This window comes from Aythya fuligula, chromosome 9, assembly GCF_009819795.1.
Source record: "Aythya fuligula isolate bAytFul2 chromosome 9, bAytFul2.pri, whole genome shotgun sequence".
In the NCBI taxonomy this organism is placed as follows: domain Eukaryota; kingdom Metazoa; phylum Chordata; class Aves; order Anseriformes; family Anatidae; genus Aythya; species Aythya fuligula.
Window position 1 is genome coordinate 2,645,612 of NC_045567.1, and position 16,624 is coordinate 2,662,235.

At 35.7% G+C, this 16,624-nt stretch overlaps 1 protein-coding gene across 4 annotated transcripts in view; it reads right to left on the reverse strand.

The window, feature by feature from the left end:
- The window catches only part of RASA2 (RAS p21 protein activator 2), a 72,326-nt gene that overhangs the window by 26,943 nt on the left and 28,759 nt on the right, over positions 1–16,624 (reverse strand). For all 4 annotated transcript variants that reach the window (XM_032193182.1, XM_032193184.1, XM_032193181.1 and 1 more), the window contains exons 2-5: positions 15,742–15,847; positions 10,313–10,416; positions 9,247–9,341; positions 3,756–3,832 (exon numbers count right to left, since the gene is read on the reverse strand). In XM_032193182.1, coding sequence (XP_032049073.1) covers positions 3,756–3,832; positions 9,247–9,341; positions 10,313–10,416; positions 15,742–15,818 — 353 coding nt within the window. In that variant the 5' untranslated portion in view covers positions 15,819–15,847. The remainder of the gene's footprint in view (positions 1–3,755; positions 3,833–9,246; positions 9,342–10,312; positions 10,417–15,741; positions 15,848–16,624) is intronic.

Sequence of the window (16,624 nt, forward strand, 5' to 3'; positions counted from 1 at the left end):
TATCCAGGTAAGAATGCATGTCAACATCGTGTTTTTAGAACACTTTAACAAGCCCTAGATGGCTTCTGAAACTCCCACCTTCAGAGAATTGGCCATCATTTGTTTTTCCTCCCTGATACCAAGTAAGACCAGATTAGTCACTTGTGTATCTTGTATAAGATCGCTGTGTCTACTTGAACAAAGGCTGCGAACTTCCAGTTTTTAAGGATTATTTTTTTTTGGTTGACTTATCCACAGCTTTGCTGATACTGCAAACTGTAGTCTAAGATATTAATACTTATCCTTCCCCAAGCATTCTTCCCTTATATAACATCAAGGAAGATCCTACCAAGGATAAAAATCACACAAAAAACTAGAAGGTGGGGGAGGTAGAAGACAAAAAGAATGAGATATTCCTGGTACAACAACTGACCATCCCTTCCCTATATGTAGTATCACTTACCTTTCTAAAGACACATTGCTTTCCCAACAGCTTCTTGTTCAGAAAAGGCTTTAGTATACATACTAGCATGAAAAATTAAGCCTTCCTCCTTCCTACCTTAGTTGTAAGAGGCTAACACCTTCATCAGTTGTCAATACTTTTAGCTTTTAAAAAATGCTTCCTGCTGGAATCACATTCCATTTTTAAATCATCATGTAACCCATTCAGAAGACCAGCAAAAAAAATAAAAAAAATAAAAAAAGCTTCTACAAACATGTCTACAGAACAAAAATAATAAGAATCCATCTTCTAGTCAGGTCTAACCCAATCACTTTGGTTCAGCCACAAAAGGGTGACCAATGGAACTCCAGATAATGATCAGAACCACAGCCCTTTAATTACTTGCTACTGTCTGTGTGCTTAACATGATCTTAACATGAGCTGAACTATTTTTCATCTTTGTAGAACTTCTGTACTCCCAGGGAATACATGGTGGAAGTCTATTAGAAATTTTCCTATGCAAGAAGCCAGCACAAGTAGTTAGAATGCTCTTATTCAACAAAAAAAATATATAACTGGTGAATGTTTAAAGCTCCCCCATCTTATTACATGTCCAAATGAATAGCCTCTCAGTGCAGTAGAACATGGCTCTAAAAAGCACGTAGTATAGCCCATACTTTAAGAATTACTGTTTCTGCTATTTGTTTTTTATTTTCCTTTGGCCAATAACTTGCTCAGAGATTTAGACAGAGCAACAAGAGGTAGGAACAGAATTATATCTATGTCTATCTATCTATCTATCTGACTCCTCTTTTTTATTCAAACTCATAGCTCTGCTACTTGCTATTTTTCAGCTTTGTTAAAGGACTTACTAATACAATAACTTCTCAGGGCCTGGTGCCTGATGAAATATACGTATAATTATTTACCCTCTGAAATTCAGAAAATAAACAGACCTTTAAAAAGCTAATGTGTTCTAATAAAGAATCTCCTTTGTTTTCTATAAGTTCTTCCCAGTTCTTTAAGACCAAGCATCTTAAAAATGCTTTCACATCCATTCCCGTAAAACTACATCCAGCAAGAGATTTATTTTTAATTCTCTCATATGTACATCCAGAATATATTTCTGTACAATATATTTCAAATAAAGCAAGCTGTCTTAAGACTATCAAAATACTAATTTATTTATTTTTTTTTAGCTGCAGGAACTCCTGTTCATTTCATAATCTCAGATGCAAACAAAAGTGCTGATGTAACACTGCAGTGTCTAACGCACAATCTTCTCCCATATGCCAGTGAGTGGGTGAGTACAGCAACCACAAGAGTGCCCTGGCTTCCTTTTGATCATTTATCTCCGTCATAAAGGGATTCTAAGAGAGGGCATGGTGAGTAACCCACTTCCTACTCAAAACTGCAATCTAAAAGAGTAACTTTCTAAAACAACTTTTCTTCATCATACCAAAAATCAAAATGAAAAAATAATTAGTTTAACTTAGAGTGCATGGGTATACAAAAATTAAATAACAAATCTGACATCTACAACAAAGCTAAGTTGGGAATAAAACAGCTTATAAAACTCCAGCTAGCTTTTTGGTGGTGAATGGTCCATGAAGAGAAAGCTGTTCTAGTCCTGCCTTGTGCAGCGGGAGGGATACGAAAATACAAGCAGCAAGACATCTTGATACTCCAAGCTGCCACCTACCACACAAGTAAAAGACCATTCAGAATTATCTTTAAGTTAAAACTAAACATCTACATACAACAAGTTTCCACATCTTAACTGAACTATCAGCCTACAATAGCTGTTAAACATTACCAGTTTCTCTGCCTGAGCTGCATTACCTAACTAGCTTCCCTTTTCATGCTAAGTAACAGAAGAGTGAAGGATTATTTTGCTAGGTCTTGCTCCAACTAAATTACTCATCTCAGCCTAGACGGTAATTCAGAAAGAAGACGGCTTAAACTTTATAATGAAAATGCCATTAGCAAACTTGACAGTGCAATGGTCTGCCCAGCCCCCAGAACGGATCTGAGTGCAAAGCCGCGGAGACAAACGGAAGACCACACACCACTTCCTCCCCCTCGCAGTTTCGCAATACAACCATTCTTTAATGCTGAATTCTCAGACAGAGAAGCTTTAACAACATAAATTAAACTCACTCTCTGAATAATTAGATAAGTTAATGAACGATGCTGAAAAACAAGATCAGAAAGAATCTGACCACCTTCTGAGTTTTTTCATCTTAACCATCCCATAGTTTTTATAACCCCCTTGTCTGTACCTTGTCTTCACAGGGCCTATCCCACAGCCTGTTAGGAGACAAGTGCAGAAAAGTCTTGTTTCTTTCTAAAGCACTAACAGAATGCAGAACTGCTTTTTGAAATTCTAGCTTGTTCCCTTGAACCTTCCCTATGCTGAAAACACAAAGAAGAGCTGAAAAAAAATGCTGGTGATCCCAGTGTCTGCCAGTCCCTGGTTTCCACCAGACTTTTCAACTACAGGAACCAGCTTGCCAGAAGCAACACAGAAGGCTGTCAGACTTCTTCCAAAATGAGGACTAGTTTCTTGAGAGACCAGTATCTTAAAGTATATCCTTATCAGAAATACTTTTTGAGCATCAAAACATTGTATAGCTGCATTTGTATTGGCTTCTTACAAATTTCTAGCATTAAATGTATTGTTTAATGACAAATAACAAGAAATGGAATGATCACTACATGTGGAATTTTAGTTTTCTGTGAAAAAAGGTCTGTAACCTTTACATTCAGACTCCAGAAGTTATTAAACACAGCTCTAAAAGTAACAGTGAAACTGCAGATTAGTTAGTGTTTTCTAGTATATGTCATTTTGTGCTTTTTCTTTAATATTGGTAACAGTTGCCTGGTATTCTCTACCAATTTTGAAATCACATACACCAAAAAAAATGTTATTTCTATGATGTTCTTTAGCATGCTGTAATGTCTTTACACTTTATGTCCAAAATTAAGTTTGATAGTGAGAAGTCTGAGTTGTTGCTAATACATTTTACTGAAATGTGGCAATGTTGTGCTTCCCCAAAAAGGCAACTCCGTCACTTTGTTTTTTTATAAATACTGCTTACCATGGTTAACCATGAGAAAGTCATTCTGAAGCAAATCTAGAGGTAGATTTTCACATACCAAAACAAAATACTACTACTTTTCCCCCCAACAAGGTAGGCTCCAAGAAAAAAGCCACATAAAAAAGAAAGACATTACTGGTACCAGGACATGCAGACATTCAGTACTGGAAGGGACAAATCACATTATGCTTTAAGAGACAACTCAATATTTAAGGATTAATGTATTTTCTTACTGTACTACTAGTTGCTGGCACACAGATCCATTATCTGTTATCAGCTCGTTCAGTTTTAATTCAAGGTGAACTTTTCCCTGAAAAAAAAAAAAAGAGAAGAAAAACACCAATAGTTTTAAAAGACTTTATTTTAATAGTAATTAGAACAATAACATGGTTTATAGTTAAAAATCACTTAAAACAAAACACTTAGCTATTCTAAAGCATATATCCTGTGACTATGTTTGAACTCAGAGATACAATGATTAATAGATGCATTACCATCCTCAACAGCAGACAGAACACAAATTGCGTCAAGCCTCCACAGATCTAACATACAAAAAAAACAAAAACATTTCTTCCCACATGAGGAAGTACCAAGAGCAGAAGTCCCTCTCAGCTTTTTTGCCCCACGCACGGGATGAACCCCTGAACTAACGAAGGGTAGATTTAAAAGCATTTCGGGTAAAAGTTCTAAAGTGACCTTAGAATCAAGCAGCCAGGTATATTTAGAAAAGTAGACCAGTAGCTGGTAATAGTAATTACCAATAGTAATATGTTAGCCACAGCCAGTAATCTTTAGTATACATCTGTGAAATACAGTCCAGTCAGGCTATCCTCTAGAAATCCTAGCAAATTCCAGCGCAGCTTTAAGCTGGTTTTCTCCTTTTCTTCTTCTGAGATGAGATGTCAGGTGATGTTTGGCAGTTACGAAGATGTATTAAAAAAAACAAAAAACAAAAAACAAAAAACACAAATAATGGCACAATATGGATTAATATACACCTTTCTTAGTACGATCAAAATTTGGTACTATAAACCTTGCTCCAAACATCTGCTGCCTTGACAATATTGCTACTCCTTTTACTGCTTGAGTGTTTGTGCTGGCTTTCACATCCATGAGGTAAGACCATGATACAGTCTTTCCTGTGTACCATGATCTCCTTAGTACACCTGGGATTCAACCACTTGCTAACATCAGAAGACTGTGGTCTGTCCATGATCACGATTCCTGTTCAACAGAACAATGAATTTGGCAAGAGTCAGAGAAGTGATCTGAAAGATAGTTTTGAAGTATTTTGAAGGAAGCAAGCTATAATTTTAATTACAGTTTTGCTGCTACAATACTAAAATGGAAATAAAACCCCTAGCTGACCTTGCACACATTTCTAAAGCACGTATGTTTTGACATAAAACTGAAGTGTTATTATTGTAAATCCCCTGGGGCAAAGGCTGTATTTCTCTCTGTACGTCACATGGGAGGAGAAGTGAAGTTTCTTTTAAAAGGAAGTCTTAAACGTAACTATTTTGGGATTCCTGCCAAGTGTTTTGAAAACTTACTACATGCGTTGGAACACAGGTACATTAAGAAAATATTTGTCAAGCAGAGACCTCAATTACAAAAATAGATTTATCGGATAAAAACAGTATACTGAGAAGCTCACCAACAGCCTTACACAGCAAAGTTTTTGAATGACAAGCAAAAAGGCAACCTTGTTAGTATTTATGGTAACAACTAGCCTGACTACTAGTGCACAGACCTCGTGAATGCCTTAAGTGTCTACTGTGCTCTTCTTTAAAAACAAACAAAAAAAGCCAAAGGCCAAAACACAAGAACAAAAACAACTCACAAATCAAGTGTTTTGCACAAAGTAGAAATATAATAGAAAGTTTTCTACTCTTGGAAACATTATTTGTAACTGTAGTTGCTTCAAAAGTCAGCACCACAACAGCTACAGTAAAATGGCTGTATCTATGTGATTACTTCCCTGACGAGTATGTAGAATATCAAGTACATTTTTGTTTTGTCTACAGAGAGCAGCATGATGGTTTGCTAAATTAGCTGATCTGCAGATTTATATCAGAGCTTTCAACATAGTATGCAACTGGGTTTTAAGTGGGGTTATACAGATTTGTTTTAGACTGAAATGCAGACAAATGATCGATTCTTATACAATAAGAAGCACACAAAAAGGCATGAAATGGGCTTTTCACCTGTCAATCTCTGTGTTGTATAAAGGCAAAGTGGTTCCATTTTAATTTTACAAATAGATTGACACTTACCTTTCCTGATACTGCCTAGAGGAAGATAGAGCTGTTAGTTGTTTCTAAAATTCAGAACCACAAAAACACTTGATTTGCACAGTTGTTTTTTTCTTTTTAATATTTAGATCATTTCCACATTACAAAATATTACAAGTATCTATACTAAATTAAAGTTTTCTAAAGCTCTTAAGTGGAAACTGGGCTGGCAAATGTACTTTAAATACATATGTCAAAAGACAGTCACGCGCTATGCCCACATTTCACATACGGGATCACACTACTGTTTTAAGTGTACCACAAAATGTTTTTTGACAGTGTTGTTTTTCCTTCATAAAAACTTCTCTCCTTTAAATTTAAGGGATGGAAATGCATGCTTTTATTGTCTAAAAGGTAGGCTACAACTATATTTAACCCACACATTCTCAGTAACTCACATTCCAAGTTAGTAATGTTAGAAATGCTAGGAGTTATTCTCCAATTCCTCACTCAATATCAGAAACTCTAGATTGCAGTATTTCTCTTGAACTCTGTCCTACTCTTTCCACTTCCCCTAACTCTATGGAAAAGGAAAAACATCACAAATGAATTGCTGAATTTGTAGGAATACGAAAATCATCTTTATGTCATGCAAATTACACTAACATCTCAAAAGAAATTTTCTATGCCAGAAGCTAGAGAGCTTTTGTATGAAAGGAGAAAAAAAAAAAAAAAAAAAAGCTGAACAAAAGTTCACTAACACAGCCCAGGTTATCCACTCAGATCATCTTTAGTAAACTGAAGTCCTCACAACACACGCCAAGTAAAAGTGCTCTGAAATACTCCACAAATTATGTGCCAGTCCCACATTTAGCATGATAGGCAATAGTTAATTCTGTGAACCTACTACACAAACCTCTCTACCTACCAGATACAGGTTCTGTCAGCTTCCAGTTGGCTTCTTTCCAGCTTTCTCATTTTAAGTCAGAGCAAACATATGCCCTGTTTCTGCAATGCGCCACATCTTGTGGCCTTCCACTCTGAGCATTGTACACTGGCCCACAGCTCTGTAGTCCTAAAAAAATCTATTCCACTCGGATCATCCCGAGGTTTACTCTACCTCGACATTCCTTCTTTCCTAAGTTTACAGATCTGAGCCATTATGAATCCACATGCTGGACTGAAGCTCAATCTCCATTTTTCCAAACAAACCTATGCATTCTACAGGAAGGCCAGGGGAGTCTACTGAAAGTACAGTAGTACAGTAATTGTAAAACCTATCAATGTTAAGAAAGAAAACAGCAAACAAAGTTATCTTCAAAAACCTTAGAAGTGTGTGAAAGATTTTGACCTTACATATTTTACAAACATAGATCAAATCTTTACAAGATTTTTCACTCTCATTACAAGTAATGGAACAGATTGAGGGCATGTTTAACAATATGACCTCATTTCAAACCAGCTATATGAAGACCAACAAAACAAAACAAGGCAAACATGCATTTTAGAAAATTTAAAGCATTATTTGGGTTTTGCTAAGAAGTTTGCACCAGCTGCAGCTAAACACATGCTGCTCCACACAGCTTTTCAAATACTTGATTTGCTTAGCATTCCCTCATTCACATATACTTTTTATACGCAAACTAATGGACAAAACAGGAAGTTTTAACAAAATTAATATCCATTCATATTATTGTTACCAGCAGCAAAACCACCAAAGACAAAAAAAAAAAAGCTAAGAACATAAAACAACAGATGCTTACTAAAAATTAAAGAGAAGTCATTTTTAATACACTTTCAATGGCCATGGAAAGGCTGCCTCCCTCCCCACATACAAAGTGAAGAAATAATGTACAACTTTGTTAAAAGAACAAATTTTAGCTTGAGGTTAACTTTGCTATAAAGAGCTCCCTCTTTGTATCTGTCTCTTTATATTACTATATCTGTAATATCTGGTCTACAACATTTTTACACCAGTATAACTACACCAGATGCAGTTATATCTACTAGAACAGTTACCACAGATTACCCGGAGAAGCTGTGGATGACCTGTCCCTGTGCTTAAAGCCAGGCTGGATGGGGCTTTGAGCAACCTGGGCTGGTGGGAGGCATTCCTGTCCATGGCAAGGGGTTGGAAACTGGATGACCTTTAAGGTCCCTTTCAACCCAAATCATTCTGTGACAATATACAGTTGTTTATTTGTCAGTTTAATACAACTGGACCACGTTATTTAGTTCAGGTTGTTCAGCAAGGCAGCTTAAGTGGCATACTTTCATGCATCAGCAAAAGCTGTACAGCATAGCAAAAAATCATCTTGATAAGGTTGATTAAAACAACAGTAAGGCAGCTGACAGCAATATCAACTCATTTAGCAGTATCTGTGATCTCTGCTTTGGGAAGGAAAAGACAGCAAAACAGAGTGGAAAAAAAAAAACTTGTGCAAAAATAAGTTAAAACAAACAAATGGATAGTTGAGTTTATTTTATAAACCAAGACCATGTTTGAACTCAAGCATATAGTACTTTTACTTTGCTGAACTTTTAATCACCTCCACTTCAGATTACCAGTGTTAGTACAGAGCTATGGTACCACACTGGAAGATGGGTCTACACCTTCTGTGATAACACTGCTTTGTGATCCTAGAAGTCCTAAGTTTATTACAAGTAAGGTGGTATTATGGAATGACTGATCTGTAAATCCTCCATCTCCTCCACCCCTACTTTATTTTTACTTTGTAGGAGTCAGCAAGTTTAATTCTTGAGAATTCCAGAAACGATATCCAAGGTTTAGGTAAATCCGAAAGAAAAGAAAAAAAAAAAGACTGCAGTAGCTATCTTAGCAACATGGCTAATAGATTCTCAAGAATACTGTTCTGTTTTCTTCTTCAACCAAACACAGAGTAGCTACAACTTCTAGAGTCACCTAATTTTAAAGTATCACTAGTATAATCCTGTCTGAATACTTGAAACACAGACAAAATTCAGCTCTGAAGTACAACTTACTTGTTGCAAGAAAGTATTGTGGAAAGTTGTTATGTGGGAAGTATTTCAAAATAAAATAAATGTATGAGCACAGCACAACAAGTAACTCCCATTTTGGAGATGTTACCATTTCATGTTACATAATCATTTCAGCTTGTAACACAAAACTGAATTAAAAAAAATGACTCCACAGTTTCCTAAATCATTCACCTTTCTCAAGCGCATGGCTCTTCTTGCACCGAACATTTTTGGCATCAAAATACTGTTAGACATTTCCCAAACAGCTGCTGCTTTTACCAGTTTTTAAGAGTATCATGAATAACAATACAGCCAACTTAGAAATATCGAATATGCATTACTTTTTAATCAAGCTGAAAGACAAAACTGACTCATAAGAATTACACAGATGCTAGCCCGTCTGTCACAGCTGAATAAAATCTTCTACCATTACATATACTTATCTATATTTAATTTTTGAAAAAATATAGATGTGCAATTTAATAATTACCTGAACCTCTGAATTAGAATCAACAGGTTGAAGCATAAACCAGTTCTCTTTCCCTGTATAGTTACATAAGTCTTCTTTTTTAATTGCCACCTTTCCTGGGGAAGGAGACAGGAAGAGAAAAACATAAATACCACTTTCATCTCAATAGGACTGACTTTTATTTATTTATTTATTTATTTAAGCTGGTGATGCTATATGAAAAGCTCATGGAAGCAAGGAACATGAAGCAAACTGAAGCAGATGCAGTAGAATAGTGAATGAGTTTACATAGAACCAATTCAGCTCCTTAGGATGTGTTATCTTGGATATTACTAATAACAAGATTAAGTGAAATAAAGAACACACTTGTGGCTGGAAATAACACAATACAGATCTGAGTGAACAGTAATGGTGTTGAAGAATGTTTAAATAGGAAATTGAAGGTAGACACCTTCTGCTCTTCTGATTGCTATTTGGAAAGCTGTTATACCAAATTACCTGGCATCCTGGTGCAAATGACTTCCTTCCTCAATTCAAGTAACATGAAGCCTACATCCACAGTAGACTCTTAAGAGCTTTATAGCAACTATATCCAAATAGCAGCTGCACTAGAGCCATTAGACAGTCAAAATAATCCACCTCCTGTAATTTTTCTTTTACACTATGTAAAGGATTTTGCGGCAACTTTTAAGTCACTAGGTTTACATGTTGTCCTGGCAGAGAAAAAAAGTTGATGTGTATAGTTTTAACAAGTATTCAACGATTGCAAAACCAGTTCATTCTCATCTTCTCATCTACAAATATTGACAACTGCTCAAATATTCCACTAGAACAGAGTTGGAGGAAAAAAAAAAAAAAAACAGAAAAATTCAGAAAATATAGTAAGACTATAAAGAATCCCATTAGCCCAAAAAATAAACATATTTTAGTATAATAAAACATAGAAACAAAATCCTGCTTTTCGAACTTGAGATACTTAAGCACAGTATGCACTTACACATCAGTTTAATAATTGTATCCATGAAACTACTGATATTGAAAACAACCAAACATTATGCAAAAATGTAGACAGTATCCCAGAACTTACCTATACGCAGGTCTTTTTGTAAAACACTCTTATCATAAATGTAGAAGGACAACCACTGGAATGTTCTCGGAATCTCAAAGTAAAACTCTTCCCCGAAATAAGGGCTGAAAAGAAAAACTGAAAGTTAAAATGGAAAATGCACTTTATATAATTTTTACAGTAGACGCTGAAGTGCTGTATTTATATTGCAATCACAGAACTTGGCCTTTACCACCATGCTCATCTGTCAAAGCTACCCACAGTCATTTCATTGCAAAACATACACTAAGACTACAGGTTAAAACTCTGTAAGAGTGCTTTTTGTATGCTCATTTTTTTTTATATATAAAAGTTAGAGTACACACATAGACAGTGGTGTCTTTTCCGCAATTTCACTTCCTGTCTCAAAGTCATTCTAGTTGGTTCTCTACCCACCATCCTTAATTAAATGATTTCCTGAGACAATTTTTTTTTCTCATTCTGTATGCGGTTAAATAAAACAGTAAAACACAACATATGAACTACTTCACTAACTGCCAGCATGTTTAGCTCTAACATCTGCATCAGATTTAATACTCAGAGATTCAGACCTGTAAAAAGAAGCCCTAAGCGTAAGAGAACAGTGAAAGAAATGTTCATCTCAAATCCTCACATTCTCCTGCATGCTGAAATGATCACTGCATTTCTCCACCCAGTGACGTCTAATATAACATTTTGAGTTTACCTTAAGTAACTGCCATGCATGCTGTACCAATTAACAGCTAGAAGTATTAGCGGAGCATTCTAAAAAGACTGAGTTCCTTCGTATTACAGACATTTCACACAATATACTTGGTATCTTCACACTTGAGGTATGCATGCTTCCGTTAACTTAAGGTAAACTTATCGATCCAATGATAGTCAGCATTCAGAAGCTTGAACTTCAAAATAGTGAACAAAACCACAATGTTTTTGTCACTGCAAGTTGTGAAATCTGAAAATTAAATGCATTCACAAAAAAAATATTTCAAAACTACTGGATTCACACAGACTTAAAATATTTTCATTTACAACGCTGTATTATCACCACAAGGGAAAGGAACACAGCTTCATGAAACAAATTTTAGCCTCTGCCTTCTTTCTACAGAAAACTATAGCAATGACAATTAGATCAACCTCAGAAATTAAGTTTTTGTTGTCATTTTCTAGTAAAGTATCTTGCTGACACTGTATTGTTACAATACCTGTTTATTAAACCAGTACAAATAAGCCTGTGTTTGGAACCATTCATTCATGGTAGTTCCTATGCAGAAAAATACCAGGTCAAATCACAGCTACCTTCTTCCCTCCAAAATAATTAGAGAAAAGACACCAAATGCTCAAGGACCAGTATCTCATTAAAGAAATTCAAAATAAAGAAATAAGCTGGCAACCAATACAAAAAGTGGATGAAAACACAAGCACAAAAATCTAGTGCTCCAAGTTCCTTGAACCTATTCTTAGAATCAATAGCTTCAACTCCAGGAATTCATTATAACACATTTCACAAGTGAAAACATTTGCTTTGTTCGAACACATAACTTTTACCATAGGCTTTAAAGCATACAAATCATTACTGGACTTTGCATTACACTGAGATATAACTTAAAAATTCTCAGCTGAAAACTCAATAGTTTTTCAGCTCCTCACTTGTCTTCCCCTTCTCATTTCAAACCCAAGAAATTCAACTTGTGAGAGCTGGGTTCTTCTTGTAGGCAGCACCAGTAAAGGTATAAATTATTGAGCATTACCTTTATTTAGCAACAGTGCAGCCTTAAGCAGCCTCAACTTCCTTATTACCTTCATTGCTCATTTTAATTGTATCGACACAGTAACTCACCAGAAGATAAAAAAGTCTTACTTCCAATTTAGGTCAATTCTATGATGTGGCTCACTGACTATTACACGAGTAATAGTTGCAGCAGTAAAAACAAAGATATTACAGTGGAAAGCGTGAACAAGCTGGCATGGTGTACAATTCAACAACCGCATATCACTAAGTTAAATGCTTATTCTTACCATATCTACACAACTGTATGTGTGCAATTACAATCAGATAATGATTCATTATTGTGGGATGGAGACTATTAGTACTGACTTCCAAAAACCTATTTACCAGCCATATCCTAAGGCTAAGAAGAATGAACTTCACAAATATATCAAAAAAAAAAAAAAAAAAAAGACCAGTTACTACCAATCATTATTTTGACCTCAACGTGAATTCTCAGATTTGCAAGAAAGAGCAAGTCAACAGTATGAACAGAATGTAAATCTTTTTTTTTTTTTTTTTTTTTTTTTTTAAAATCACGTTGGAACATTTTTCCTTACCTAGAATACCACCCCTGCTGTATCAATCAGTTGTTAACTATTCTTTAGCAAAGCAAGAGATACAGAGCAAATTTAAGGTTTAGAATACAAAGGATTAGTAAAGAAATTCTGAGGTGTATATGAACTGGCTGAAGGGGTACAATAGGTTATACCAATGAGGAATAATTAAAACAGAGAACTTACTCTACCTGTTCCTCAGGGATTCAGTCAGTTTAGTACTTTCATTTGTGACTTTGATGCAAGAACTTTAAAGACTGTGACAGATACAAAATTAGTAGATAATGCTAATTCAAAGGAAGACCAGACTGTCATACAGGAAGAACTGGATGGCCTTTTGGATTACTGTAATACAGGAGATTAAACAAACGTATAATATTACTCATATGCTCTTCCCTTCCTTGTCATATTAAACCAGTAATTCACTGATGAAAACTGACCAATACACCTACATCTGTCTTTTGATAAAAGACACAGTCGTATCCAGATATTAAATTCTTGCATTAACTTTGCATTTGCACAAAGTTTAATATAAAATAGTTTAAACAAAAAATGCAACACATACCACAACCTCTCCCTCCATATTTCTTTATATTTGACCATGGATATTTGAGGAGGTTCAAACTTCTTTAAACTTTCAAGGGGAACAAAAAAAAAAAAAAATCAATTTCTTCAAAACCCACAAATCTCTTATACCGTCAGGAGACATTTTTGAGTCGTTAGACAGGATATTCTTCTTTCAGTTCAGTATTAATCCTTGTATTTTTAGCTCTGAAAAGTCATTGGCTTCACATCTGCACTTCTAACAATCATCACAGTGCTGATGGAAGCCCAAACATATTTTCACTTTTTAAAAAAAAACAAAACAAAAAAAAAAAAACAACACACATTTCTTCATTGGTTTTCAATAACTGGAACCAAAGGTCATTTTAATTCTATTGATAATTACTTCCACAGATGTATAACTAGCATATATCTGTAGAATACAATCTGGATTATACCTTGTATAAAATCTGCAACCCAGAAAACAGTGACAAAAACAGACTGCGAACTACTTGTCTAAAAGACAGTAAATAATACAAAACAAACAATTGTTGCTGTTATGACTAAAATTACACCTTACTGAAAATGTACTACACCTTACTGAAAAGCAGTTATAAAGTTTGCAGGTTTTTAGATATCAAAGCTTTTTTCTTCCATTCCAGTACCTCTAGGTTAGTACAGCGCTCTAGGTCAACACAGTAATAAGCAACGAGATGGTATAATTAAGTTTCTGCAACAAGCACCAGCCTTTATAACCACATACGCACTACTAATAGAAGAGTAAGCAGCCAATTCTTGTTGCTGTTACTACAGGATGATTTATTTTATTACATTTCATCAGTTTGTAGGAAACCTTACTCATGCTGTGGATCTAACTTCATGCAGATGTAATTCAGAGAATCAAAGAATTCCCTATGTAGCCAGGGAAGACAAAAATGCACCTCCAGGCAGAGAACACTGGCTCCTAACAAAACACTCTCAAAATATGTATATAAATTTCATATCACATGAAAATCATGAAAACTTCTCTGGTTGTTTAAGACACACCAAAACTGTTATTTTCTTATAGTGAAATTTTTGTTCTTCCTCTATAAAGAACTAGTGGCAATATTCTCAATTAAGTTTCAGTTCAACTTCAGTACTATTAAAAATTAGGTTAATCTAAGATGATTTATTTTGCCAATGTTTTACTGCATAGTCAGTTTTACTGCATAGTCAGAAATTCTTTCTTCATGTGATTTAAGTGTATCCACTTAACTCTTAAAAAGGGATATTAGAGAAAAAAAGTCTGTATAAACATTAAATGCTACAGGTGTTGTTTCCAAGCCTAACATTAAACTTCTATGATCTTGATTATTAACATGTCAAAAATCTGACAGCAGAGTTTAAAAAACTGACTTCATTTAGGACATCAATTTGCACTTCCAGTTAAATTAATCAACTGCAATCAGGACCAAATATTTTGTTCATCCTCCTCATCTGTAACCACTGAGTCAATTTTTGTAATTTAACTGGTTGCATGTACGTACTGTTTACTATTCATGAAGAGGCATAAGGAGGCTTTAAAGTGGTGTTCTGAAAAAGTAAAACTCCCCACTTAACTTTCCTGTATGTCTGATGATCCTGACCTAGAAACACCTAGCACGATGGCTCAAAACAAACACTACCATAAAACCACTGGAAATCACAAGAATTGGGGAAAAAAAAAAAAAAAAAAACACAACAGTTTTAGCAGACTTTCTTAATTTTAAGAAGAAGGTTTAATGTCTCCTCAAAATAAACTAAACTGTCACTCGGATCTGCTGAGCAATGCAGCTGCAAAAATCCTCCAGTATGGGTCATCAGCAAACCTAAGTTTCAAGACTACTTCCGCCATTTTATCACGACTTTTTGGATTGTTTTTAAAGCTCTAAAACAATAGCAGAATCTACAGCTCAGGGAGGCAAAGCAAGCCATTCTGCCTGAGTACAAGCTACAGTTCCAATAACAAGAATTTCAAGAGAGAATAAGGCCTATTCAGGGGCACATCCCACAGCAAACAAAACTTTAATAAATTAAAAGTTCAAGTTCATCCATTCTAGAAACAGGTTTTACAAGGCAGACACTGAAAGCAGAATTCCAGCAATACATACTGACTACTTGTCAAAAGTACAAAATGACAGGGAAAGTAAGAGATCAAGCAGATCTCTTTCCCTTGAAAATAACCTGGCAAGAAAAATAATGTTATGCTGCCCAATGAAACAAAATACAGTAACAGCAAAATATGTTTTAGCATGTTTCGTGTAAGTCCTGTACTACTCACAAGCCTCCACTTTGTTTTCTTCCCAACTGCTCTCAAGATTTACACATTGCTGCAATGCTTCCAATTAGTGGCTACAAGTCAGCTCTCATTTTAAAGACGTACAAGGACCACATGGACATGGACATGCATCTTGCTTTTATTCTGGACCAAGAATCATAGAATCGTCTAGTTTGGAAGAGATCTCAAGATCATCGAGTTCAACCTCTGACCTACACTAACAAGAAGGTCTTGATTACCATTTCCATGTAAAAATTAAGCTTACCTTGAAGATTTTTCAACTACCTGCGTACGAAAAACTTCTTCTTGGTCCAGGTTTATGGTACAGAAGAAGTCTCTCATTTTGTTGGGAACTAACTGTTTGGCATCATCTGTAAATAAATAAAAAAGAAGCCTAAGTACTGAGGGGAAAAAACAACAAAATATTACACAAAAGCTTCACAGGTTTAATGGATGCCTAAAGTTTACTCCCCCATTCAGTTAGCATGCATTTTGTTACTCACTTTCGACTTGTAAGCCCCACTATGCACCCCAAAATTTTGATATCCAGGTTTACATGGAAAGAGAGCCGACAGGAAGACGATGACGCGCTGACTCATCAGCACCGCTTCCTGCAGCACCTGCACTTTCCCTTGAGGTCTCATCTCAGGCTTGACCCCGCATAGGTTACTATGTCTGAGAGGCTCCCAGCCCAAAGGGATACGGCATTAGGTTGTATGGCAAAGGCATCACCTGGCTGAGCTACTCTTCTTCACTGTTTCCTCCATTAATGCTTTGGTTACAGGAAGCTGATGGGATAGATATAATCTTATTAATCTGCTCTTCATTTTTCACTTTTTTTAGCTGCTTTTAAGTTGACCAATGTACTTTCAAAGGTTCATCTATGACTACTGTTTATTTTTTCCTAGACGTCTGGTCTGACAGAGAATGGGAAAAGTCATCTTTTGACTAGGTGCACCACGTATAAAAACGAACAGAACAGGAAGTCTCTAACGGGGCGCGATGACTGCCAGCGCAGGAGCACAGGGAACTCCTGGGCAGTGAGTCTAGGCTGCTGCAGCAACACATGCAGGACACCACACAGCCCTTCATGAAATTGGTGCTTCTAATCGATTACAGCTAAAAACAGTTCCCAACATTCAGAGTGC